Source organism: Euprymna scolopes, chromosome 35 (genome assembly GCF_053919585.1).
Source record: "Euprymna scolopes isolate OS-2025 chromosome 35, ASM5391958v1, whole genome shotgun sequence".
NCBI classification, from domain to species: Eukaryota; Metazoa; Mollusca; class Cephalopoda; order Sepiida; family Sepiolidae; genus Euprymna; species Euprymna scolopes.
In genome coordinates, this window is record NC_136516.1 from 33,069,330 (window position 1) to 33,095,180 (window position 25,851).

At 32.3% G+C, this 25,851-nt stretch overlaps 1 protein-coding gene and 1 pseudogene across 8 annotated transcripts in view; one reads left to right on the plus strand and one right to left on the minus strand.

The window, feature by feature from the left end:
• Positions 1-25,851, plus strand: part of LOC145259798 (polyamine-transporting ATPase 13A3-like) — a 198,469-nt gene that overhangs the window by 85,622 nt on the left and 86,996 nt on the right. For all 8 annotated transcript variants that reach the window (XM_080117572.1, XM_080117574.1, XM_080117577.1 and 5 more), the window contains 10 exons: positions 10,724-10,803; positions 15,258-15,335; positions 16,703-16,772; positions 17,590-17,724; positions 18,883-18,952; positions 19,321-19,452; positions 21,073-21,231; positions 23,721-23,878; positions 24,347-24,535; positions 25,184-25,245. In XM_080117572.1, the coding sequence (XP_079973698.1) occupies positions 10,724-10,803; positions 15,258-15,335; positions 16,703-16,772; positions 17,590-17,724; positions 18,883-18,952; positions 19,321-19,452; positions 21,073-21,231; positions 23,721-23,878; positions 24,347-24,535; positions 25,184-25,245 (1,133 nt within the window). The remainder of the gene's footprint in view (positions 1-10,723; positions 10,804-15,257; positions 15,336-16,702; positions 16,773-17,589; positions 17,725-18,882; positions 18,953-19,320; positions 19,453-21,072; positions 21,232-23,720; positions 23,879-24,346; positions 24,536-25,183; positions 25,246-25,851) is intronic.
• LOC145260065 (U2 spliceosomal RNA) lies at positions 16,897-17,052 on the minus strand (annotated as a pseudogene).

Sequence of the window (25,851 nt, forward strand, 5' to 3'; positions counted from 1 at the left end):
AAAAAGAATCAGTGTCTAAACAAATTCATAAAAATTATGGATTTTATTATTGAAGAATGTTTAGAGTACTTTTTTTTTTTAATTCCAAAGGATTGTGACGTCACTTTGAAACGAACACTTGTTAGATACTAAATAGTTGAATTGAATCGGGGAAGGGGGGGCCTAGTTTGTAAAGCCAGTTAAATATTAAATCAAGACAATCAACAATTAGCCTCTTTCTGCCTTTTTCTCTGGCTCATGTATATTAAATTAAAAGAAAAAAAAATGGTTTTTGATAACATGAATAGGTTAACCTAATTAATCTGGAGTAAAAAAACTGGATCCAATATCCGGAACAATTTTTTTGTTCTTTTGTTCAAGGGAGGTGGTGTTTGATCAACATTGTTGTGGAGCCATGATTTAATATACTGTTTTCTTTTTGAATCCCCAAAACAATGTTTCATGATAGACAACTGATGATCCCTGAAAACTTGAGATTAATTGTGACATCGGAAGTAAGTTGATTTAGAGATTGCAGGAGATTAAATGACACACTGACAATAATTTTCAACAAAAGAACTAAAAATTAAATTAAAAAATTTTTTTTTTTATATATATAGTTTTCAAGATTATAAAAGCTTCCAAGGCTATGACAAAATGGCCACCCACTGGGAATGGACCAATGTGAGTTGTTTTGGTTCCTACTGAATTTTACATATTACATCATTATGCATTTTTCTCTTAAAGAACTTGTTTGTTTCTCGTGAGTTCATAGAAGAAATATCTAATATAAACCTACAAACATTGATTGTTCCCCATAGACAAAACATGTATCAAAGTTTTTACTTTTGGGGGGGAGTAAAAAAAAGATTGGTAAAATGAATAAAACCTTGGGTCTTAGAATAAAACAGAATTGTTACTCATGTCTGTAGGTTAAAATAATTAAAATCTATTTATAAAAACTATTATTATAGGCTCCCTACAACTAGGATTGGGTCTCTTTAAGAGTTATCAGGCAACAACCACTGTATAGTACAATATTTTGGCATCCACTATTGAACTCTATCTGATTAGCTTTCTTTATCGGTCTACTTGCCTTGACATTATATACAGAACTTAATTAACATGAAATAAACAAGAAAAAAGCAACACAGAATAATAACCGAAGAAAAAAGCAACACAAGATGATAACTGAAAGAAAAAAGCAACGCAAGATGATAACTGAAAGAAAAAAAGCAACACAAGATGATAACAAAGAAAAAAGCAACGCAAGATGATAACAAAGAAAAAAGCAACGCAAGATGATAACAAAGAAAAAAGCAACGCAAGATGATAACTGAAAGAAAAAAGCAACACAAGATGATAACTGAAAGGAAAAAGCAACACAAGATGATAACTGAAAGGAAAAAGCAACACAAGATGATAACTGAAAGGAAAAAGCAACACAAGATGATAACTGAAAGGAAAAAGCAACACAAGATGATAACTGAAAGGAAAAAGCAACACAAGATGATAACTGAAAGGAAAAAGCAACACAAGATGATAACTGAAAGGAAAAAGCAACACAAGATGATAACTGAAAGACAAAAGCAACGCAAGATGATAACTGAAAGACAAAAGCAACGCAAGATGATAACAAAGAAAAAAGCAACGCAAGATGATAACAAAGAAAAAAGCAACGCAAGATGATAACAAAGAAAAAAGCAACGCAAGATAACTGAAAGGAAAAAGCAACACAAGATGATAACTGAAAGGAAAAAGCAACACAAGATGATAACTGAAAGGAAAAAGCAACACAAGATGATAACTGAAAGGAAAAAGCAACACAAGATGATAACTGAAAGGAAAAAGCAACACAAGATGATAACTGAAAGGAAAAAGCAACACAAGATGATAACTGAAAGGAAAAAGCAACACAAGATGATAACTGAAAGGAAAAAGCAACACAAGATGATAACTGAAAGGAAAAAGCAACACAAGATGATAACTGAAAGAAAAAAGCAACACAAGATGATAACTGAAAGGAAAAAGCAACACAAGATGATAACTGAAAGGAAAAAGCAACACAAGATGATAACTGAAAGGAAAAAGCAACACAAGATGATAACTGAAAGGAAAAAGCAACACAAGATGATAACTGAAAGGAAAAAGCAACACAAGATGATAACTGAAAGGAAAAAGCAACACAAGATGATAACTGAAAGGAAAAAGCAACACAAGATGATAACTGAAAGGAAAAAGCAACACAAGATGATAACTGAAAGGAAAAAGCAACACAAGATGATAACTGAAAGGAAAAAGCAACACAAGATGATAACTGAAAGGAAAAAGCAACACAAGATGATAACTGAAAGGAAAAAGCAACACAAGATGATAACTGAAAGGAAAAAGCAACACAAGATGATAACTGAAAGGAAAAAGCAACACAAGATGATAACTGAAAGGAAAAAGCAACACAAGATAACTGAAAGACAAAAGCAACGCAAGATAACTGAAAGACAAAAGCAACGCAAGATGATAACAAAGACAAAAGCAACGCAAGATGATAACAAAGAAAAAAGCAACGCAAGATGATAACAAAGAAAAAAGCAACGCAAGATGATAACAAAGAAAAAAGCAACGCAAGATAACTGAAAGGAAAAAGCAACACAAGATAACTGAAAGGAAAAGCAACGCAAGATAACTGAAAGGAAAAGCAACGCAAGATAACTGAAAGAAAAAAGCAACGCAAGATAACTGAAAGAAAAAAAGCAACGCAAGATAACTGAAAGAAAAAAGCAACGCAAGATAACTGAAAGAAAAAAGCAACGCAAGATAACTGAAAGAAAAAAAGCAACGCAAGATAACTGAAAGAAAAAAAGCAACACAAGATGATAACTGAAAGGAAAAAGCAACACAAGATGATAACTGAAAGGAAAAAGCAACACAAGATGATAACTGAAAGGAAAAAGCAACACAAGATGATAACTGAAAGGAAAAAGCAACACAAGATGATAACTGAAAGGAAAAAGCAACACAAGATGATAACTGAAAGGAAAAAGCAACGCAAGATGATAACTGAAAGACAAAAGCAACGCAAGATGATAACAAAGAAAAAAGCAACGCAAGATGATAACAAAGAAAAAAGCAACGCAAGATGATAACAAAGAAAAAAGCAACGCAAGATGATAACAAAGAAAAAAGCAACGCAAGATGATAACAAAGAAAAAAGCAACGCAAGATAACTGAAAGGAAAAGCAACGCAAGATAACTGAAAGGAAAAGCAACGCAAGATAACTGAAAGAAAAAAAGCAACGCAAGATAACTGAAAGAAAAAAAGCAACGCAAGATAACTGAAAGAAAAAAGCAACACAAGATAACTGAAAGGAAAAGCAACGCAAGATAACTGAAAGGAAAAGCAACGCAAGATAACTGAAAGAAAAAAGCAACGCAAGATAACTGAAAGAAAAAAAGCAACGCAAGATAACTGAAAGAAAAAAGCAACGCAAGATAACTGAAAGAAAAAAAGAAACGCAAGATAACTGAAAGAAAAAAAGCAACACAAGATAACTGAAAGAAAAAAAGCAACACAAGATAACTGAAAGAAAAAAAGCAACACAAGATAACTGAAAGAAAAAAAGCAACACAAGATAACTGAAAGAAAAAAAGCAACACAAGATAACTGAAAGAAAAAAAGCAACACAAGATAACTGAAAGAAAAAAAGCAACACAAGATAACTGAAAGAAAAAAAGCAACACAAGATAACTGAAAGAAAAAAAGCAACACAAGATAACTGAAAGAAAAAAAGCAACACAAGATAACTGAAAGAAAAAAAGCAACACAAGATAACTGAAAGAAAAAAAGCAACACAAGATAACTGAAAGAAAAAAGCAACGCAAGATGATAACTGAAAGAAAAAAGCAACGCAAGATGATAACTGAAAGAAAAAAGCAACGCAAGATGATAACTGAAAGAAAAAAGCAACGCAAGATGATAACTGAAAGAAAAAAGCAACGCAAGATGATAACTGAAAGAAAAAAGCAACGCAAGATGATAACTGAAAGAAAAAAAGCAACGCAAGATGATAACTGAAAGAAAAAAAGCAACGCAAGATGATAACTGAAAGAAAAAAAGCAACGCAAGATGATAACTGAAAGAAAAAAAGCAACACAAGATGATAACTGAAAGAAAAAAAGCAACACAAGATGATAACTGAAAGAAAAAAGCAACACAAGATGATAACTGAAAGAAAAAAGCAACATAAAAAACATTGTTCAATTGATAAAAAAAACCTTGGACAACAAGTACGGTTAGATTTTATAATGAAAATAGCTGGTGCAGCTTCATTTGTGTGGACACAGTTGGTGGTGGGGGTAATATTTTTAACAAAAGATGAAAATCAATTTTATTATTTTTTTTATCTAAAAGGTGATCAGTTTCATTGGCAGATGGTAACATTTGTTAATAAAGTCAATATTCTTTTTTACTTCATTGGTATTTTTATCTTGTGATTGTATCGAAATCCTACCAAGTTATTTATTGATTAATTTAGTCTCTATGTGCGTGTGTTATTCGGGATTTTGTTTATTAGTTGCTTACATTAAGTGGTTTGATGCCATGTCTGGATTACCGCTTATCAAGGCTAAAAACCACAAGTGTAAGTGTTAATGAAATGGGTAGATTTTCTGTTTGGTGATAAAGAATATTATGAGAGGATTAGAAACTATGCATGGATTGAAAAAAAATTTTTTATTATTTTTGAGGACGACTTATAACAATATGACATTGGATTTGAAGATGCAAGAAAGCAGTTCAGAGGATCAATTAGGTTTCAAGGACTCAAGAAAAAAAATGAATCTTTCACTATATATTGAAAAATCAATATTTTTTTTATTATTGGAATCCTTTGAGATGAGTAATTTGTATATTTGATTATTTGCGGACTGTGGCATAGTGGATAGAGGCATTGAGTCTCTATGGTTCCAGGTGAGCATTGTCTGAAGATAGCGGTTTCAATTCTACCCAAAGCTGGCCAGAGCATTAGTTAGTTAAAACGTGGTGAGATGACAACTATGGAAGGCAGTAATTACTGAGGATACAATTAAGATATTCAGCTTTCCTATCCCATTGCGGTTAACCACCTAAAGAAGGCCAGAGGAATAGTTGGCTGAAACGTGGTGAAACAACAGCTATGAAGTTGAGGATAATGGTCTGCAAATAATAAATTCTGGTTTATTATTTGCTTCTACTTCATGTACATGGAAAATCACTCAACGGTGCAATCCTGAAGTAGACTCTTTTCTTTTGCTCATTTTCTGGTGTCCTTGAACCTTACTTGATCCATTCAAGATAAATTGAAAGATAATTTAAATTTCAAAAATTGCATAATGGGCTAACAAGGACATTAATCTACGTAATAAGATAAAGCTGACTACGGGAGGTCCTCAAATTACAGTGACGCTACATTTTTTTTACAGGACAGGTCCTAACTTGATTTTCCAACTTTTTACATAAGTTAGAACCGACCTAAATATACATAATGATGGCTAATCCTAATCCTGACAGTAAGCTTTTTAAACCCCAAACAAGGCATATTGCGTCTTGAAACGTAAGGGGTTACTATTTGAGACTGTCTAGCAGGGGACTCAAGGGAGTTTAGCATCTATTCATATTATGTTCAAACTTTTTCAGATTAGTATAGTTAGAGAAACAGAAAGAATTCCAAAGTCTAGCAGTCCATGGTGAAGGGGTGGGATTTTGCTGCTTGTCTAATCAGAGGTATGTATGGCGAGGGAGGGCACAAGTGCTATGAGTTCATGAAAGCACATTCCATTAAAGTACTTGTAAAACAGGCACAGGGATGTGATATTGCGGCAATGGGACAAAGGTTGGGGCTTTGGCGGCAGTGCAGGACTTAGATTTGAGACTTTTTTTTTATTTTATCTAAGCCCAAATGTGACAACAATACTCCATGCATGGGCGAATTGTGGATTTGTAAAGATATAAGATGTTCTCTGGTAAGAGTAATTTTCTAGCACAGTAGAGGGAGCCCATCTCCTTTGCATTTTCTTCTAGCAGGGGCATTGAAATATCTGGTTTTAGAATCCTAGCGCAGGGTTGGCCCTCTCGGTGTAATGAATCTTCAGACCTTGTCAGGTCCTCCATAAAGAAGGAAAATCCTGATGTAAAACCTGTGTTACTGATCTCCCAAATCTTTGCGTCAAACTAATGGAGGTGAGAGGCCTCCTTAATCCTGGATGACAACTTTCCTAGAACTCTAACAAATAATCAAATTTGCAAACCTAAATTGTATAAAAAGGGGCAGGCCCTGCCTGTTTATTGCCCGCGCCAAGCACGGGTACAATAAGGGACTCATCAGAGACACGCAGTGCTTGACCTTGTTTCATATCTAGGACAATGAATACCGTCCCTCATCCTTTTCTTTCTATCATTGCTTTTTTTTTCTACCATTCTCTTAAACTGAGCTACTCTGACATTTGCTTGCCACTCATGTCCATGCGATAAATCTGGGCCACCCTTGTCTGATAGGTTTTAGGGTACAGATTAGACAGTTTGTCTGGCTGCTGTTTCCAGCTGACAGTACAGGAGCCCTAACTCTTTGGTAGTGTGGTTAATCTATCATCAGTTGTATAATATCAAGATGGTTGTACTGCCATGTTGCACATGGAAAAGGAACCCTTCAGTTAAGCTTTCTCAAGGCCATAACCATCTAGAAAGACTTGGCTAATATTCTAAACCTACTTTTCGCTCAAATTAAAAAAAAAATCAAATGAAATAATCTAAAGAAGGTCTTCAGATTATGATGAAGCTATTTTTATGACATGGATCTGACCTAAATAAGCATAATGATGTCTTTTACATTCATACAAGCGCTATCAGAATGGTTGATTTTACACATGAAAGGCATTGTTAATGGCAAAAAAATAAAAAGGAAGAAAAAAATGGTAACAGAAACAACACTGTCCAAGAAAGGCAAAACCGCATAAAAATAGAATCTAAATGTTCTGCCAGACCTAGCTCAAGACCTATATTTTTGGTTTTCATATGAAGTTTGGTTTCTTGTCTAGAATTTCCCCCATGTATAAAAAAAATAAAAAATCCATGATGAAACAAAAAACGTCATATTCTAAAAATTACGTAAATTAATTATTTTTATAAAGATTATCATTTTAAGTGATTAACAGGCATTCATAGGCATTACAACATATCTAGTAAGTATGAAGTATTGCTGAGTTATACTTCCTTTAAGATGGCGGGCGAGATGGTCACTTAACGGATACTCATAAAATTTTATTTTCTGATTAAAAAAATAAATAAAACTATTTAATTAACTTTTTAATATAGGGGGAATATTTTGGACGAGCACCACTTTTTTTTTTTTCATTTATCGCACTCACTTCTATTACTTATAAAAATGGATGACTATTATTTTGATCAATAATACAACATAGTCTTTTGAAATACTGTTTATATAGTAGTGTTGGTACGATTAATTAGAAATCGGAAAAATCAGAATCTCTTGCGGAATCAGAAAAAATTAGTGCATTTTTTTTCCCAATGCCAAAAACGATTCTTTTAATTGTTTTTGTTTAAAATGAATTTTTTTTTTATTGCTGATAGTAATATTATAAAATGATTAATATTTATTGATAAAAAACTGCCCAATAAACTAAAATCTATATATTCGCCATCACAAGTGTATTTTTTACATTTGAGAGCATGACGTGGGTTTTCATGGTAATGTTCCCTTCCCTCCCTCCCCAAAATTTTATAACTAAATATTTAGAATTTAAAAAGAATCTGAATCAGTAATTGTATCAATCTAATTTGGAACAGAATCGATAATTGTATCGGAATCGGGGGGGGGGATATTGAAATCGTTCCATCACTGATATATAGTAGCAAGCAATGACTCGAACATATTTATTTGTATTTCTAATTTGCATTACTCTTTTTTTTCTTCTTTTTTCTTCTTTTTTTTTCTTTTTCTTTCTTTTTTTTCTTTTTTTTTTTTTCTTTTTTTTCTTTCTTTTTTTTCTTTCTTTTTTTTTCTTTCTTTTCTTTTTTTTCTTTTTTTTCTTTTTTTTCTTTTTCTTTTTTTTCTTTTTTTTTTCTTTTTTTTTTCTTTTTTTTTTTAACGGTTCATAATAAATTAATGGCAAGTAAATAGGTACCATCAAAATTTACTCACTGTTATTTAAATCAATAATACAACATAATCTTTTGAAATCTATATAGTAGAGAGCAAAGATTCAAACACTAATTTGCATAAAAAAGTTTTTTACAAATTTATCACGGTTCACTTACTGAAATCAATAACGCAACAAATTTCCCATTTTTGCTAGTTGTTAAGATCTCTAATGTTTAGAAATAAGATAATGCCACAATGTCTTAGGCTGGTGCAAAAATGTCGTTTTTTGATGTTCAACTATATATATATATATATATATATATATATGAAAATGACATTATTTTTGCACCAACCTAATATTTAAGTTTAAAAGAAAATTGTGACCGAGTGGAAAAATTGAATAACAGACAGGTAAAAACTTTACATAAGATACTAGCAGCATTGCCTATAAGATATGCTTAAATATATTTTAATTCATGTAAGTTACATATTTATTATTATAGAGACAATTCTCTTTCAATTATTATATTGTACCTAATATATAGTAGTGAGATCAAAACCAAAATATGACTGCCATCGTCTAGAATCGAAACCACAACATACAAATCTCGACCCTCAATACTCAGCATCTAAGCCATGCCCACCCACATACACACACATTATATATATATATATATATATATATATATATATATACTCGGGTTTTTTTATTCAAAAGTAATGGACTAATGAATTCAACGAGGTTGTTAGATAGTGCTCAATAAAAAGAGCTGATAATACTTGTTTATTGTTATAAACAATAAACAAGTATATATATATATATATATATATATATGTAAATAACGTATAACAAAATATTGGTAGAAACCTACCCAATAATTTTTATGGGGGCCTGCGTCGTAACTGATTAGATGTAGATCAAGGCGATTTTGTGGATCACCTGTATTTCGCCCTGCCTTCTCCAAATTGGCAATTGATCATGATTGATCAATCTCGGCCTTGTATATCTCCGTTACCTGCTCCTACCTTGTGATTGAACAGTTGCTTGTAAGCTAATAATCTAAAAAAATCTGTTGCCAGTGTATCGATAAAAAACAATTTAACATATTTGTCATCACCTAATGAGGTACCAGCTTTGTTTATTGAAAGTGATAGCTTATAATAACGCCACCATTATCTCACCCCCTCCCACTCAAAAGATATATTTAATGGTTTAAAGTATGATTACATTTTTTTTTATAAAGGAGTCACCACTTATCAAGGCCTGGAGATCACTCGAGGATAAGGGTTAATGTGTATATGGTAGTCAATAGAACAATATAGTAATCGTTAGTAGTGGAAATTTTGTAAATTGGATTAGTTAAGGGGACGCCTCATCAAGAACTTTTTTATGTAGGACTTGAAGACTACCATATTGTAGCCAGCTGGAAAGCAGGGAAGCAGAACAGTTCCACAGGCGTGCAGTTCTAAGACAGAAGCTTTGTCTATGGAATCTACATTTAAGTTTAGGCACAGATAAAGAGTGGGGGGAAATTATTGATAGCGGTTTCAGATAGACGAGTATTTTTCATGATAGTTTGGCAAGAAGGGACCATAGATTAGAGCTAAGATGAGCACTTGCCATGAAAATGACGATGGAGCAGAGACAGGCGTGCAACGTCTCTTCTGTGGGAGAAAGAGGTTGCAGGGAAGAGAAAAGGGTCTCCCCTACTAGGTTACAAAGTCTATTAACTTTTTAAGGCAGGATAAGCTGTTTTTATCAGCTCCGGCCCAGATGTGGCAATAGTACTCCATCCTAGGATGTACTTGGCTCTTATACAAGTAGTGAATTATATTGGCAATGAGATACTACTAGAGCGGTAGAATTTCCCAGCTACCTTGGCAATGGATTTTATGTAAGTGCTTCATTTCAGATCAGGAGTAAAGGTCAAACTCAGGAACTTGTCAAAACATGGAGCCTCCCCAAAACGATAGCTATCCATTGCTGTCGTTTTCCCAGACATTGAGTCAAATATGATAACCATTGGGTCAGCTTGACACTATCTTTAAAAAGTGTTTTCAAATTTACTTATTCTTAACATATCAATGAACGAATCACGCATACACATTCATTAAACGGTTTTCAAACTGATAAAAATCCAATGATTCCCACATTCCAAATTTTCAATTTATTTTTCAATTTATAGTCAATTCTCTATTGATTATTATATTGTACCCAATATTTTGGCCCCTTAGCAATCCTTTTTTTTTTTTTATGGAAACCGATTATAAAGTTTTCCACATGTCTGAATATCCTATATACCATATAAACCTTTGTAAAAATCGCAATTGTATTTTAGTCTTGTCTGCACTGAGGATTGAACCTTCAACCTCCAGAAGAGTCTAACTTATAACCGAATTTTATTAAGTACTTTATCCACCATAATAAAAAAAAAAATAAAAAAAAATAACATAAAATTAAAAGAAAAAAAACACCTGATATTAATTTTTTTTTATTTTAGTAGGATTCATTAATTCACTTTTCTTTCTTTTTCTACAAAAAATTATTAAAAGAAATATTTATTTCAATAATGTTTGATAAAGTTATTAAAAGAAATATTTATTTATTTCAGGAATGGTTGATTAAATATTTCGATCACCAACATGTTCGGTACATCTGGGATTCAAAAGTTTCTTCCTTTAAGAAATTAGAGTAAGTATGAAAGCTTGAAACTTTCTCTTATCCGTGCCATTCATGTTTTAGTTTGATGTTTTTTTTTTGTTTTTTTTGGTGACCAATTCCTTAATTTGTAATGTCCAATATTCCCCTCCCTTGTAATCACTTCAACCGGAAGTGACACTTATATTCCTAACCTCTTGACAACACATGAAATGTAATCCTTTGTTTAAATCTATTTTTATAAATGTTGAAAAAGATTTTCCAAATGAGTAATAACTATTATCAGTCTTTGCTAGAGTTACATCCGGGTGCTGATACTTATTTTAACATATCAGCATTTTCTATAACACTCTTGAAAAAATGTTTGGGGGGGGGGGGGTCTTTCAATCTCCCCCCCCCCCTTTTTTTTAACAATAATTCAAATCTTGTTTTTTTTTTCCTCAGTATACTTCTTGTTTCCCTGACCATATGAACATGAAGAAATTTAAAATTGTTAACATTTTACTGCCAGGGACCACACCTAGAAATAAATATTTAGTTTGAATTCTTAATTCTTCCTAATAATAATAATTGTAACTAATGAGACCTGTGGAAATTCCACAGCAGCATCTTTCATATGTAATATATTGCTTCTGGGCATTCTGTCAACGTTTAGCGTGAATGGAGACGCCGTGATATTATTGTAGCCCTTTTGTTAAAACTAAAATTATTTATCTAAGTAATCTGGTTATTGAGATTTATCTCCAATGATCTTTGGTCAGAACAGATACTACTATTAGATCCTAGCCTGAAAACTAAGGAGGTATATTTTAGTGTCACAAACGACCCAAAAGCGCCATCATTTATTTTTATTTATTTTTACATTGCATCTTCGATGATCAGATCTTATTTATTAAAAAGGAGGATAGAAGGTGATGGTACAATTTATAATCTGAAAACTGTAACAACTGATACTTCAATTGAAAATCAAATATGAGCAGGTAAAATTATAGTGGAATAAAAGGTAAATCAAATGAGGTATAGGTTGGTTAAACAGTGACATTCAATTTAGCTTTAATTTGAGGTTTTAGAAAATAATGACAAGTATGGACTTTCTTTTTTGTGCCACTGTGTGTGTGTGTGTGTGTGTGTATATATATATATATATAATATATGATGGGATGATTCCAACAGTTTTCTGATTCTGATACTATTACCAATACTGTATTAAATTCCCAAGTAAAACTCTTCAGGAAACAGCAGAGAAAGCATCTTATTGGCTGGGCAGGAGCTGCTAGAAAGGACTTGTCCTGCCTTGATAGAGTTCAAAATAGACTTCGTAGCCTCGTAGGAGATGTCCTTTTCTCTTCCTTGCAACCTCTATCTCACAGAAGAGATGTTGCGAGTTTGTCTCTGATGTATCATTATTTTCATGGAAAGTGTTCAACTGAGCTTCAATCTATGGTCAATTCCCCCCACTCTTTATCTGTGCCTAAACCTAAATGTAGATTCCATGAACAAAGCTTCTTTCTTAGAACTGCTCGCCTGTGGAATTGTCTTCTGTTTTCCTGCTTTCCGGCTGACTACAATATGGTTGTGTTCAAGTCTAACATAAATAAGTTCTTGATGAGCCGTTCTATATAAGTTATCTAATTTACCAAATTTTTATTACTAATGATTACTATATTGTCCAATTTCTACTGTACACTCTTTAACCCTTATCCTTGAGTGGCCTCTTGGCCTTGATAAGTGGTGATGCCTATGTAAAAAAAAAAAGAAAAAAGGGGGGATTATACGAACTGGAAGGAGAAGTGAATTGAAGGATATAATGCGGTTGTAGATGTCATGATTCAATGCCATCAAGAATCAGTTGGTGGTGGTGTTTTTTTACTATTTATCGACAACTGACACCACTGCTACATCATAACTATTTCCTGACGGAACGGATCTCCCACTTCAGAATAGCAGTTGAAGAATAGGGGCCAAACCTGCGAAATAGTTCCTCTTGATGATGAAGCTTGTTTTCTGAGCATCATTCATGATAGTTATTGTTGCTGCTCATTTCGCCACCATCTTTTAAGAATTCTTTTTATAAGGATATTAAGTATTTACAGGAGAAACATGTGAAGGTTGCCAACATCCCTAACTGGGTTCAAACTCGGCACACCCAGATTGTAAGTTTGTGTCATTAATCACTAAACTACTGTCACCTCCTTGGTAATGCTTTCGTGCTGGATCCAGTAGCAGAGCTCTCTATTGTGAAGTACAAAAAAATTGTCGTTTAAATCCTGCCTAGCACCTGTTAGTATAACCAAAAAGCTATCATCACTTCCTAACCTGTCTTCAATTTCATTGTCATGCTGAATATATCCCCTATCTAACCAAAATTTTGAATGCGTTCAATCTATCCATGCTGAAAATACAACTCAATAAAAAAAAACTAGCTAATTTATTTTTTTATGGAAATCACTCCAGAAAAGGCATGAAGCTACTTGATGTAAAGAGCTAAAAAAAATATTTAAAAAAACTACTTCAATGTCCAAAACTTGTCAACAATAACTATTAGATGGAATAGATTCTGACCCAGAAAACAGCAATTCTTCTCTTTGTGAGAAACATCGCTCATGGAATGTGAGAACTGAAGGACAAAATACGGGAAGTGATTTATATGGCTGTGGAAAGTAAACCCATTAAAATATCATATTTAAGCGTATTTTATGACTGGGCAATGCCGGGTGGCTTGTGTGTGTGTAATATATATATTTTCTTAAATCAGATCAGCCTTGACAGCCGTGTTTTAAATTCTTCCATTTCTTTTTTCTACACACATCTTATCTTTCTTTTAATAAAATTATTTGAACTCATTCCCTTTTTCCTTATGAATTTTTGAATTATTCCATGGATTTCTGCCTTTTGGATTATTTTGGACCATCTTCCAATTCCGCAATACCCTTGGATTTCACTTGTGGAAATGGAAATATAATCAACTTTTTTGGATTTTGCTGTTATTTGATATTTTACCCTTCACCAGACTATCCATTCACGTGAAATCACCTTTTTCTTCACCTTATTTCCTCTGCTTCACTATTTGTTACCAAGTATGATCTATGACTTACTTGTAGTTTCATTAAATACTTTTGCAAGCAAAATCCGATCCTGCATTTTGCTAAATCCAACTCCCTGATGAGAAGGAAAGTATTTCTTTGAAACTGCGGATTAAGGACTATCCACTTATTTTGTGCTTCCTTTTTTAAAATTAAATGTTTTTAACTCTTTTTCAAAGTGTTTTTAACATGTTTTATTAACTACTTGTTCTTATATATATATATATATATATATATATATATATATATACACACACACACATACACGCCCCGGTTCTCATCAGATTACAGAAGTTAAACAGTGATGAGCCTGGCCAATACCAGATAGGTGACCATTTGAGAATAGTAGGTGCTCTCTGCTTATCTCGGCATTGTTTCCAGTCATCCTGAAATTATTACTTGCCAACTTGACAACAGTGCCGACTCAGGAGAGAGGTGTGGTTGGAGATTGTGACTCTTGCCACAAAAAAGTTTCACACACGATTTGCATCATCATCAATGATGTTTCGTGTTAGGGTTAGGGTGTTCATTGAAATCTATTGATGAATATCGCATGCTGTAAACATAAAATCCAAATAAAGCAGATAAAAAAAAACTCTGTATGCGAGATAGAGCAATAATATAAATGGAAATTCTGAGTTAAATTATGTGGAATTGTAACAAAATTTATTGTTTTACAAAGGAGTACAGATAATTACTAAAGTTTTTTTTTTTTTTTTTTTTTTTTTTTTTTTTTTTTTTTCCTTAATCGTGATGGGAAGACCCGTTTTGATGTTCATGCTTAAGTGGGAAATGAAAATTAAAAAATTAATGGGGGGAGGCCAGTTGACCGGTTTCGCCCTCATTTTTCATAAGCTGGATTGTGGGATTTCCTTTTTTTTTTTTTTTTCTTAATAAAATCGGGTGAAATGGGAGACGTTTAAAAAAATAGCAAAAAATAGCGATATAGTGTATTAGGAAAATAGAAAAAAAGGAGAAAAAACTGGATACACTATATGCCTAAAATACTGATACATATGATATCACTTAGAGACTATATATATAATATATTTCTTTTCAAGGGAAATAAGGTAAAAAAACCCGATAAAAGTGCTTGATATGTTAATAGAGTGGTATATAATTTTTTAGTTTTTTATTGAGCCCATAATAAATTTACATTACTGTTTCGATTGGATTTTCACCCCAGGATATGAGGTAGAGTACCAATTTCATCGGAATTTATAGGTGGACCACCTATAAATTCCGATGAAATTGGTACTCTACCTCATATCCTGGGGTGAAAATCCAATCGAAACAGTAATGTAAATTTATTATGGGCTCAATAAAAAACTAAAAAATTATATATATATATGTACTATTTTATTTATTTTTTTTAATTTATTTTTATTTTATTTTTATTTTTAGGGATTTGTCTACAAACATTTACTGCCGATCCCTTTTGGAAGACTTCCATGGAATGAGCTGGGAACTTCAAAAGCAAAAGTAAGGGGTTTTTTTGTTTTTTTTTTAACTTGAAAATTTTTTTATTCATTTATTTTTTTTATATTATCTGTCCAAGTGCAATTTCATCACATCAGTCACGGTAACAGCTGAAAGGAATGAGTTTAATATCATATGAGGTCACTTAGAACTCTCGTTTTCAAAATATAAACAGTAACTTAGTCCATTTTTTTTTTTTTTTTTTTTTTTTTTTTTTCTTATATTTAAAATTTTTTTTTTTTTCTCATACTGATAATTATCAATCATGGTTCCCAAGAGTCTGAGTGACAAGTCTTTCCAAGTTTTCATCACTCTTCACTTATGATAAATTATTTTATGTTATTGCAACTAGTGATGGGATTAAAAGATTTTTTTCGGATTCTAATACAATTACTGATTTGTGAAAAATGTGGAGTTGTTCCTTAGTTACCATTGTTCCCAGGTTCACTAATACTTGTTAGGGCATAAGGTGCTACCATCAGGCTGTCTGAAGATACTGGCTTCCTTAACAAAAATGCACTCAACATTACAGGCGACTGGGGACCGCCTCTGAAGTTATATTCCCTTGACACTTCCTCCTGAGGAAGCCAGCTCAACCTAACTAGGGTGAATGCTATACAACAACAACAACAGATTCATGCCTGACATTTGAGAGAAGCAATTATACCTTTTATAGGTTTTCGGATATGCTTACAAGGAATAAACACCCCCAACCTCCCCATGTTAAGAACGGCTTTCGGAATTTGGCATTTTGGACATATGACCATTTTGAGCAATACTCCATGTTCAATGAGAAACCGCCTAATTAAAAAGCCTTGTTCCCAAAATTTTACTATTGCATAAAAATTCTTATATTTGCAACTTGTGCACATATCTATGGTCGTGCTATCCATTTTTTCTTTTTTTAAACTTAAATTTTATTTTATCAATTATTTTCATTTTTTTTTTTTTTTTTTTTGTAGCACATGCGGAATTAAAAAAAAAAAAAAAATTAAAACGGAACAAAATTTAAAATTTCCATTTTTAAAACAACCGTAAAAAAGGGCATTCTCCGCAAGTTATACCATTTATTTATTTTTTTATTTTACTGATATTAGTGTTGACACATGGTTTTGAAAGAAAGTTGGTATGTATACGTGTTTGGCATAAAGACTTTCTTTCAAAACCACACATCAACACCATCAGGCAAACAATTTGCTGTATTAGAAGGGTTAATATGACTAAAATGATTTAACAAAAACATTTGTTTTCATATTTCTAAAAAAAATATACGAAAACAATGCTTCTAAACATGTGCCCATCTTTTTTCTTCAATGCATTATCTTGGTGACGGATGAATTTGTTTTTATGAGTTTTATTTTCTTCTTCAGACATGAAATCTATGGACCTAACAACATCAATGTAGAAGTGAAATCCTATTGGAAATTACTCATATACGAGGTAATATATATATATATATATATAGTTTTTTACTATGGGGGAGGTACTACTTACCAAGGCCTAAAAGGCCACTTAAGGATATGAGTTCCTATTTACAATGCTATCCCATGGGACAGTTGGACTCCAGGGTCATTTTTTAATGTGGAGAAAAGGAACAAAAATAAAAATTATTTCAGTTGTGAAGGACTTCTCCTCCATTGAGAGAGAACAAAAAATTCAAGTGTTGAATTTGAAGAACAGATACTACACTTTGATCTTGGTCCAAAGGCCAAGAATGTTTGGCCGGTGAGACAACACTGATGATCGGCAATAGTGGAACTTGGATAGTATTTCTTTATTTAAGAGGACATACCAACAGAAATTTGCTTACATTAGATTTGAAAACATCCATGTTATAGTCAATTGGGAAGCAACCCAAGTTTTCTTTCATTCATTTTTATTTAATTATATGAACCAATTTCCATTGAAGATAGAATTTTAAATGCCAAATTGAATCCTTTTTTATACTCCATCTTTAAATTTACGGATGTTTATATATTCATAGTACAAGATTTCTTCCTAAACTATTTAATCGATCATAGGGAATAACTCGTATTCATAATGGTTAGCTAAACTGATGAGGTTAACAAGATTCAGTATTCATAACTACTATTATAATTAAAGTTGGAATTGACGATTCCTTTTACTCTATGTTCAAAACGGCTGGATAAAATGTCTCTTTAATTTTCTATTCATTTTTACATTTTTTTCTGATTTTATCCAAACTTTTCCTTATTACTGCTTACGTAATAAAATCGTACAACTTGTTTCTTTTCAGGTTCTAAATCCTTTCTACATCTTCCAAATCGCCAGCATCATTTTATGGGCGAGTGACCAATATTATTATTATGCTGCTTGCATCTTTCTTATTTCCTGTATTTCAATCGCAATATCTTTGTATGAAACACACAAGGTACGTATTCTTGACTTTCAATTAATTCCTGTCGTGATCTTATGAGATAAAAAAAATTTTTTTTTTTTTAAATCTTAATTATGTTAATGCTGAACTTAGTCATTTTTTTATGCCTTGTTCACTGTGTACTCACGGGGGACCATGCATGCTTCACTTGTTTTTTGTTTTTTTTTAATTTCACACAAATATTCTTTGTGTCTGAGAGTGTTCTTAGTTAGGTTATGTATTGAAATGCCTTTGATAAGTATTGATAATCAAAAAATCTGATTAAAGAATGAATAGTCTGATTTTGACCAAAGTAACACCCTTATACAGCCTAACATCACAAGTGCACCCGAGAAGTTTTATCACTGCACAAGCAGAAAGGCCTGATGTATATATTCAAAAGCAAGTTCTTTGATAAGATAAGGGCATGTTCGAAATAAATGTCTGTTTAGAGTACAATTGAACCATGATAGTTCACTTTTGCATTTTAAATTTTAATTCAATCCATTATGTAAAAATTTTATAAAATCAACACTAAGTTCTCTACAGTGCAATTTAGATTACAATACGTTATGGATTAAATCATTGCAGGGAGGCATATGAAGCTTTCTCCTGATGTACCGTTGTATGTTTTTGACTAGAGCAGGCAATCAATCGATTTAATTGAAAAATAAATTTCGATGACAATAAAAGTATTGGAAGTGTGAAACATTCGTTGGTCCTCATTTAATCCCTGGCAACGTCAGGTCTCCCAGAATCCACTGTCAAAAATTTTCCCCACTCTTTATCTGTGCCTAAATCAAAACGTAGATTCCATGAACAAAGCTTCTTTCTTAGAACTGCATGCCTGTGGAACTCTGTTCCGTCTGCCTGTTTCACACCTGACTACAACCTGGATGTCTTCAAGTCCAACGTAAACAAATTCCTGATGAACTGCCCCCTTAAGTAGACATTTCATTAAATCTCCACACTAACGTACTGTACTTGCAATAACCCTTATTCCGGAGTGGCTTCCGGGCTTTGATAAGTGATGACCACAGTGTAAAAATATATATATATATATATATATATATATATATATATAAAATCAGGATAATCGTTGCAATCATGTAAATAATCTGTTTCTAAATTTATTCTTTTTTTACTTGATATCTTTTTTTTTTTTTTTCACAGCAAAGTGTCACATTACATGACATGGTTGCAAGTGGTCATGAGAAAATCACAGTCAGACGGAGTGAAGAAAGTAAGTATAAATGTAAAGCCAGTCTGTTTCTCCTATGAAATCGATATCGGAGTCTGATTAATCAGTTTTTTTGATGGATTGTTCTTAAGAACAATAAGATGTAATTCGATTTGATTTCTTCCAGAAAATATTTTGACCAGATCAGAATTATTTTTATATGGAAAATAAACATGTCTGTTTATTCACTGCACAGAGCATGATTGTTGTGTTGATCCAAAATTGTTGATTCAAGCAGTGCTTCGACAAAGGGATTCTCTTCCCAAGCAGGAGGGAAGGGACATGATCCTTTTGCATTTTCTGCTTTAGTTTATGTTTAAATTGTCTCGTATTTTTCTCAAAATAATTTTATTTAAAACTGTTATTTTCAGGATACGAAGAGGTTTCAACGGACATGTTGGTTCCTGGTGATGTGATTATCATACCATCAAATGGTTGCATTTTACAATGTGACGCCATCCTTATTGCTGGAACCTGCATCGTTAACGAGAGCATGTTGACAGGTGAGAATACATGTTTTTTACTTTGTTAACAATTCTCTTGTGTTTTTAAACATGGAATACATTATTTCCACTTGTTTTTTTTTTTTTTTTTTTTTTTTTTAAACAAGGTTTTAAAATTTTTACATCCTTGTAATAAATCTAATATATAAAAGTCACTGTCTGTCTGTCTCCATATTTTCAAACTCTATCTCTTCCAAAATTCAAAGTCGCAGAGCGGCACTAGGGGCCTCAAATGATTGGATTTTTTATGGACTGTTCTGTTATGGATCTTAAGCTGGTTAAAATAGCCTTTTAAGGGGTCAAAAAATCGTTATACATTTTGTACATTCATCTTTATTTTTAATAAGTTCATATCCGTGTCACATTGGTACAGTGGTAACATCATCAGCTTTGAATGCTACAGTTTTGCTTTCTGTTTCAATTCTAGCTAATGGTACCCAAATACTTTTTTTTTTACTTTTGAAATTATAATTCTACAATAATATATACAAAATCTGGACAAATAAATATATCATATTTAAGCGTATTTTATGACTGGGCACTCTCTCCTCTGCTAGTCTCATTTATAAACCTCATGTCTGTCTATCTATCTATCTATCTGTCAGTCTGTCTGTCTCTATTTTTTCAAATTGCATCTTGACCAAAACGGTAGATTATAGAATTATGCAAGACGGCTCAAATGATTGCATTCTTTTATAGGTCTTTAGTTGGTTAAAATAGTTTTTAAGGAATTAAAATGAGGTCAAAATTGAAAGAAATCAGAACTTGCCAAGCGGTAATTAACTAAAATTACTCTTATGCGCATGCACAAATCGTTATGCATTCATGTTAGTTTATTTTTAATGATTTCATGTCGTAGTGACAATGGTCCAGTGGTTACGTTACGAGATTATAAAGCTATAATTTTGCTATTGGTTTCGGTTTGGATTCTAGATGATGGTATCAAAATCATTTTTTTTTTTTTTTTTTTTTTTTTTTTTTTAAACTTTTGAAATCATATCTAGACATTGGGTACAATGTCATATGAAATAATTGATAGAGAATTAACTCTATAATAATATACATCATATTTAAGCATATTTTACGACTGGACAATGCCGTCCCCCCCCTCCTCTCCCAATTATGGTAAAAGATAAGTTTTTTCATATGCAATAATATATAAAAGTCATCAATAATTATCAAACCCTTTGTAGAATGCTTAAGGATGGCCACTGTCTGGAAAGTATAAACTAAGAGGCAGTCAACTAGTGTTTATATAACGTTCACAATTTCCATCGTTTAAACACTCTGGAGATTGTCAAATGTTTGCGCCTGAATTGTGCATTTAGTTATTAATTCCTTGCACTTTCATTTTTTTTTTTTTAATGACCCCCCCTCCCCGAGTTTTTTGAGTCTTTTTTTTTTTTTTTTCCCTACTGTGTATATTTTTCCTTCCAGTGTATTTTTCCCTTCCGCGTCCTTTTCTTTCCATGTTCCGCGCCTTTCTCTTTTCTTCCGTGCCTTTTTTCTTTTTGCTTGTTTCTTTCTTGCTTTCACGTTTTTTGCGCATTTCTTATTTTTTAAAAATCTTATAAAATGCAGCATTAATACATTTTTCAACAATATTTTCTTTTAAATCAGGTGAAAGTGTCCCAGTCACCAAAACCCAGTTAAGTGGACATGATGATGAAATTTATTCTCCTGTTGTACATAAGAAATATACGCTGTTTGCTGGAACACAAGTGCTTCAAACAAGATACTATGGCCAAGCCAAAGTGTTGGCTGTTGTCGTTAGAACAGGTAAGCCATCCACAAAGAATGATGGAGAGACTTCACACACGACTTTCTCTATCATTCATATCCGAGAGTTCTTTTTAGTAGCCTCGTTGTTCCCTTAAGAACAATGAGAATACTAAAAACAACATATCATTGACTTCCTTTTCTCACAATCTTGGCTTCTATTTCAAAAGTCATCCACATCCGTCTAGCTGAATCCACTGTCAAAAACTTTCCCCACTCTTTATCTATGCCTAAATCAAAACGTAGATTCCATGAACAAAGCTTCTTTCTTAGAAATGCACGCCTGTGGAACTCTGTTCCGTCTGCCTGCTTCCCTCCTGACTACAACTTGGATGTCTTCAAGTCCAACGTAAACAAATTCCTGATGAACCGCCCCCTTAAGTAGACACTTTAAATATCCACACTAACGTACTGTACTTACAATAACCCTTATCCCTGAGTGGCTTCCGGGCCTTGATAAGTGATGACCACCTTGTAAAAAAAAAAAAAAAAGGTTTTATTGATTCTGACCTTTCTACAGCCATTCCTGTCTTATGGCTGATAAGTAGGAGATAATATATCAACTAGCTAGACTACCCACTCTAATAATTGCACTTAAGGGAACAACGAGGATACTAAAGAGAACTCTAGGTTGGTTTCAATAAAAAGCAGGGCAATGTTGGCAGCTGGTTCGGCTGCCCCATGCCCAGTGTTACAATCTTCAAAGGAAGAAAATTTAAAAAATAAAATTAAAATAAAATAAAGTATTTTCTCCCCCCCCCCAATTTTCTTTGTCACAGCCAATAATTCAACATTATTTTACATGTTCGTGATCTGCTCATGTTTTTACATGATGGCGTATCTTCATTGATCCCACAAATATTTAACGTTCATTTAACTTTTTTGAGCATGCCATGGTCTGTCTTTTTTCGTTTCCTCGTTGTCGTGTGTCTTTTGAGTTGCAGTTGCACAACTGTTCGCACCATCTGATCCTTCTCCGGAAAGGAATCATTTTTATTCGCCAGCAAAATGGAAATGCCAAGTCTTTTTCTTTTTTAGTTTGTGGACTTTAAGGCATTTCTGAAACACATCACCAAGTTCTTGTTGCTAGCCGTTACAGCTTGTGGTGGTGGTGGTGGGGGGATGTCTTGCAATTTGGTGAGCTACATCTTTAAAACACAAATTTGTTCTCTTGCTCCTAAAGAACCAAACTGGCTAACTTTTTCCAAAATCGTTCCTGGTCACCTGATCTTGTGACATCACAATCTTGCAATAAATCATGTCACGTGTCACATGAGTATAAAGTACTCGTCAACCTGTCTCTAGTATGACACCTTTTCAAAACAGACTTGTGGAGTTGTGTTCACAACAAATTTTGAATTCAATAACTTTGTCAAACTAAAATGGAACCTGTTTCTAAATCTATGTACTAGCTAATTTCTGCTTGCTTGTCATCATAGGGCCCATTAAATAAGTGAAATCTGATTTTACGGATGTAATTGTAAACAATATTTCTAAGTACATCCAATTTCCATTTTCCTATAAGTGTTGCTTTTTAAAAGGAAATAAAAAGAATCAAGGAAAAGTGTTGCAATCTTTGTTGGCATAATATTGGGTATGATCACAAAGGTTTGGATTTTTATACTTATGGTCAGGGATGATAAGAACAGACCAATTGGGTATCAGAATCGCTGTATAAAGTATCCTGAACATCAAGTTTTTCTGTCAAAGCTTTTTGTGTTAACATCAGAAGCGACCTAGGTTTTGGTGGCGCTAAATGGATTAATACCATAATTTTTTTTTTTTTTTCCTGGAATTCTTTACTTCAAAGCTTTTGAATGGATTAATACCATCATTTTTTTTTTTCCTGGAATTCTTTACTTCAAAGCTTTGACTGGATTGATGCTGCCAATTTTGCTTGAGACAACTATATTTAATGTTTGCAGTTGGATAATTTTATTTTCTCTATGATAGGTATTTTTTTTTTTTTTTTTGCCATCCCTTTTTGGATCCTCTTTCTGTTATAATCTGTTATAAGAATGGCTCTCCACTCAAATATTTAAGCTAGATAAGTATATTTTATAAATGAATATATACGCATGTTTACTAGACAACTAGATGAAAAAAAAAGACAGAGGCTTAGCATGCCAACAACATATCTTGCTCTTCCTCGCCTCGCCAAACATATTCCAGATCTATCTATAAATCTTCATTTGTAAACATGTATTTTTTTTTATCTTCCCTAATTGCACAGAAATCTTTGCTTGTTTAAGAAACATTTTACTTTTTGTGATCTCATATGATTAATAGTTTTAAGTACATCCCATTTCCAAGGGGGGGGGGAGAAAACGAATGAAAGAAAGGGAGAAAGTTAAGCTAGACAGCTAAAAAAGACAAGACTGAGGCTTAGTACGCCAGCAACATATCTCACTCTTCCTCGCCTTACCAACCAAGTTCCAGATCTATTTATAAATGTTCATTTGTAACAATGTATTTTTTCTTACCTGCAGGTTTTAACACGGCTAAAGGAGAACTTGTCAGAGCCATCTTGTTTCCAAAACCTTTGGGCTTCAAATTTTATAAAGATTCCATCAAATTTATCCTCTTGCTCTGCGTATTGGCTGGCTGTGGAATGATTTACAGCATATATATTTATATAAGGAAACATGTAAGACAATTAACTTTATTTCTTTTTTCAACTTTGAAATATTAATATTTTGTGAAAAAAATTAAGATTTAATTCAAAAATTTAATTAAAAAAAATTGAAAAATTTTATTTTATTTTGTTTCATCTGAGGTACATGCTATCGGTTTAATAACCACTCCAAAATAATCAACAGACGCAGTATAACCTTTAATACATTTATTTAACAACTTACAGATTAAACAGTAATGTAAAAGCTGTTGGATATGTAATGATTAAAGTTTGATGCGAGATGCTTGTTTACCTCTCACACTGTCATGGCCAACTTGTTCTCAAGGGTGATGACTCTATCTTCAGGCCAAAGAAATTTTTTTTTTTTTTAGGCCTAACAAACTTTTTATTTTTTGTGATGGCGATTAAACAGTTGTTAATGTTTAAAAGATTAATTTTTTTCTGCTGTGTTCATTTAAAACATTTTTTTTTTTTAAATAGTTCTCAGTTGGCACGATTTTCCTCCGCGCACTTGATATCATCACGATAGTTGTTCCTCCTGCATTACCAGCGGCGATGACTGTTGGAACTGTCTATGCTCAGAACCGATTGAAGAAGCAAGGAATATTCTGCATCAGTCCACCAAGGATCAATTTCTGTGGGAAATTAAATCTCATTTGTTTTGATAAGGTATTTACACATAAATCTCTTTCTCTCTCCTTATATATAATTTGTAAACAATTCCAATACCACAAGTATATTTATGTAACCATCTTATTTTATTGGTTGTATGGTATGCCTTACACAGGTTTTGTTGGATGGTATAGATTGACCAAACCACTCATCAGAGTGGCATATAAATCCATAAAATTTTTTTTATTATTATAAAAGGACCCAAAGGTGGAAAAGTAAATATATACATATATCTTTTTAAGTCTTTTGTCGTTTTACCTAACGAGTAAGATATCGATTGTATAATCTCTTTGAATCTGAAAAATTTTAATTTATGATAAGTATGGTTGAGCTATCTTTAAGTTATGATTTCATTTCAATGGTTTAGAAACTAATGTAGATAGCAGGTAGTTTGGATGGTGTTCGCTATTTCATCAAAGAAAATTTGTCTTGTCGCTCCATCAGTTTTTTCCTTTATTTTTTTTTTTTTTTAAAATTGAATGACTTACATAGAAAAACTGTTTAAAATGATTTTGCTAAAATAACATTTGTTTCCTCTGCAATGTTTTCAGTCTCTTTTAAATTCATTTTCATGAGCATTTTATGAATAAGGGATATAATTTATTTTTCTATTTTTGTTTATTTTGGTTTTGTTTTTCTTTCTAGACTGGGACATTGACAGAAGATGGCTTAGATTTGTGGGCAGTCATACCAAATGAAAAAGAACAGTAAGTATTTTTCTCCAACATTTTTTTTGTTTTGTTACTGCATATCTTTTTTCTTTGTTTGTTTTATTTTTGCTACTGCATTTTTTTTGTTTTGTTTTTTTTGCTACTGCATTATTTTTTGTTTTTCTACTGCATTTTTTTTTCTACTGCATTTTTTTTTCTACTGCATTTTTTTTTCTACTGCATTTTTTTTTTCTACTGCATTTTTTTTTTACTACTGCATTTTTTTTTTACTACTGCATTATTTTTTGTTTTACTACTGCATTATTTTTTGTTTTTCTACTGCATTTTTTTTTTTTACTACTGCATTTTTTTTTTTACTACTGCATTATTTTTTGTTTTTCTACTGCATTTTTTTTTACTACTGCATTATTTTTTGTTTTTCTACTGCATTTTTTTTTTTTACTACTGCATTATTTTTTGTTTTTCTACTGCATTTTTTTTTTTTTACTACTGCATTTTTTTTTTTTTACTACTGCATTATTTTGTTTTTCTACTGCATTTTTTTTGTTTTTCTACTGCATTTTTTCTTTTTTTTTCTTTACTACTGCATTTCTTTTTTTTTCACTATCTTGCCTCTTGTTGATTTGTAACTTTCTAATTATT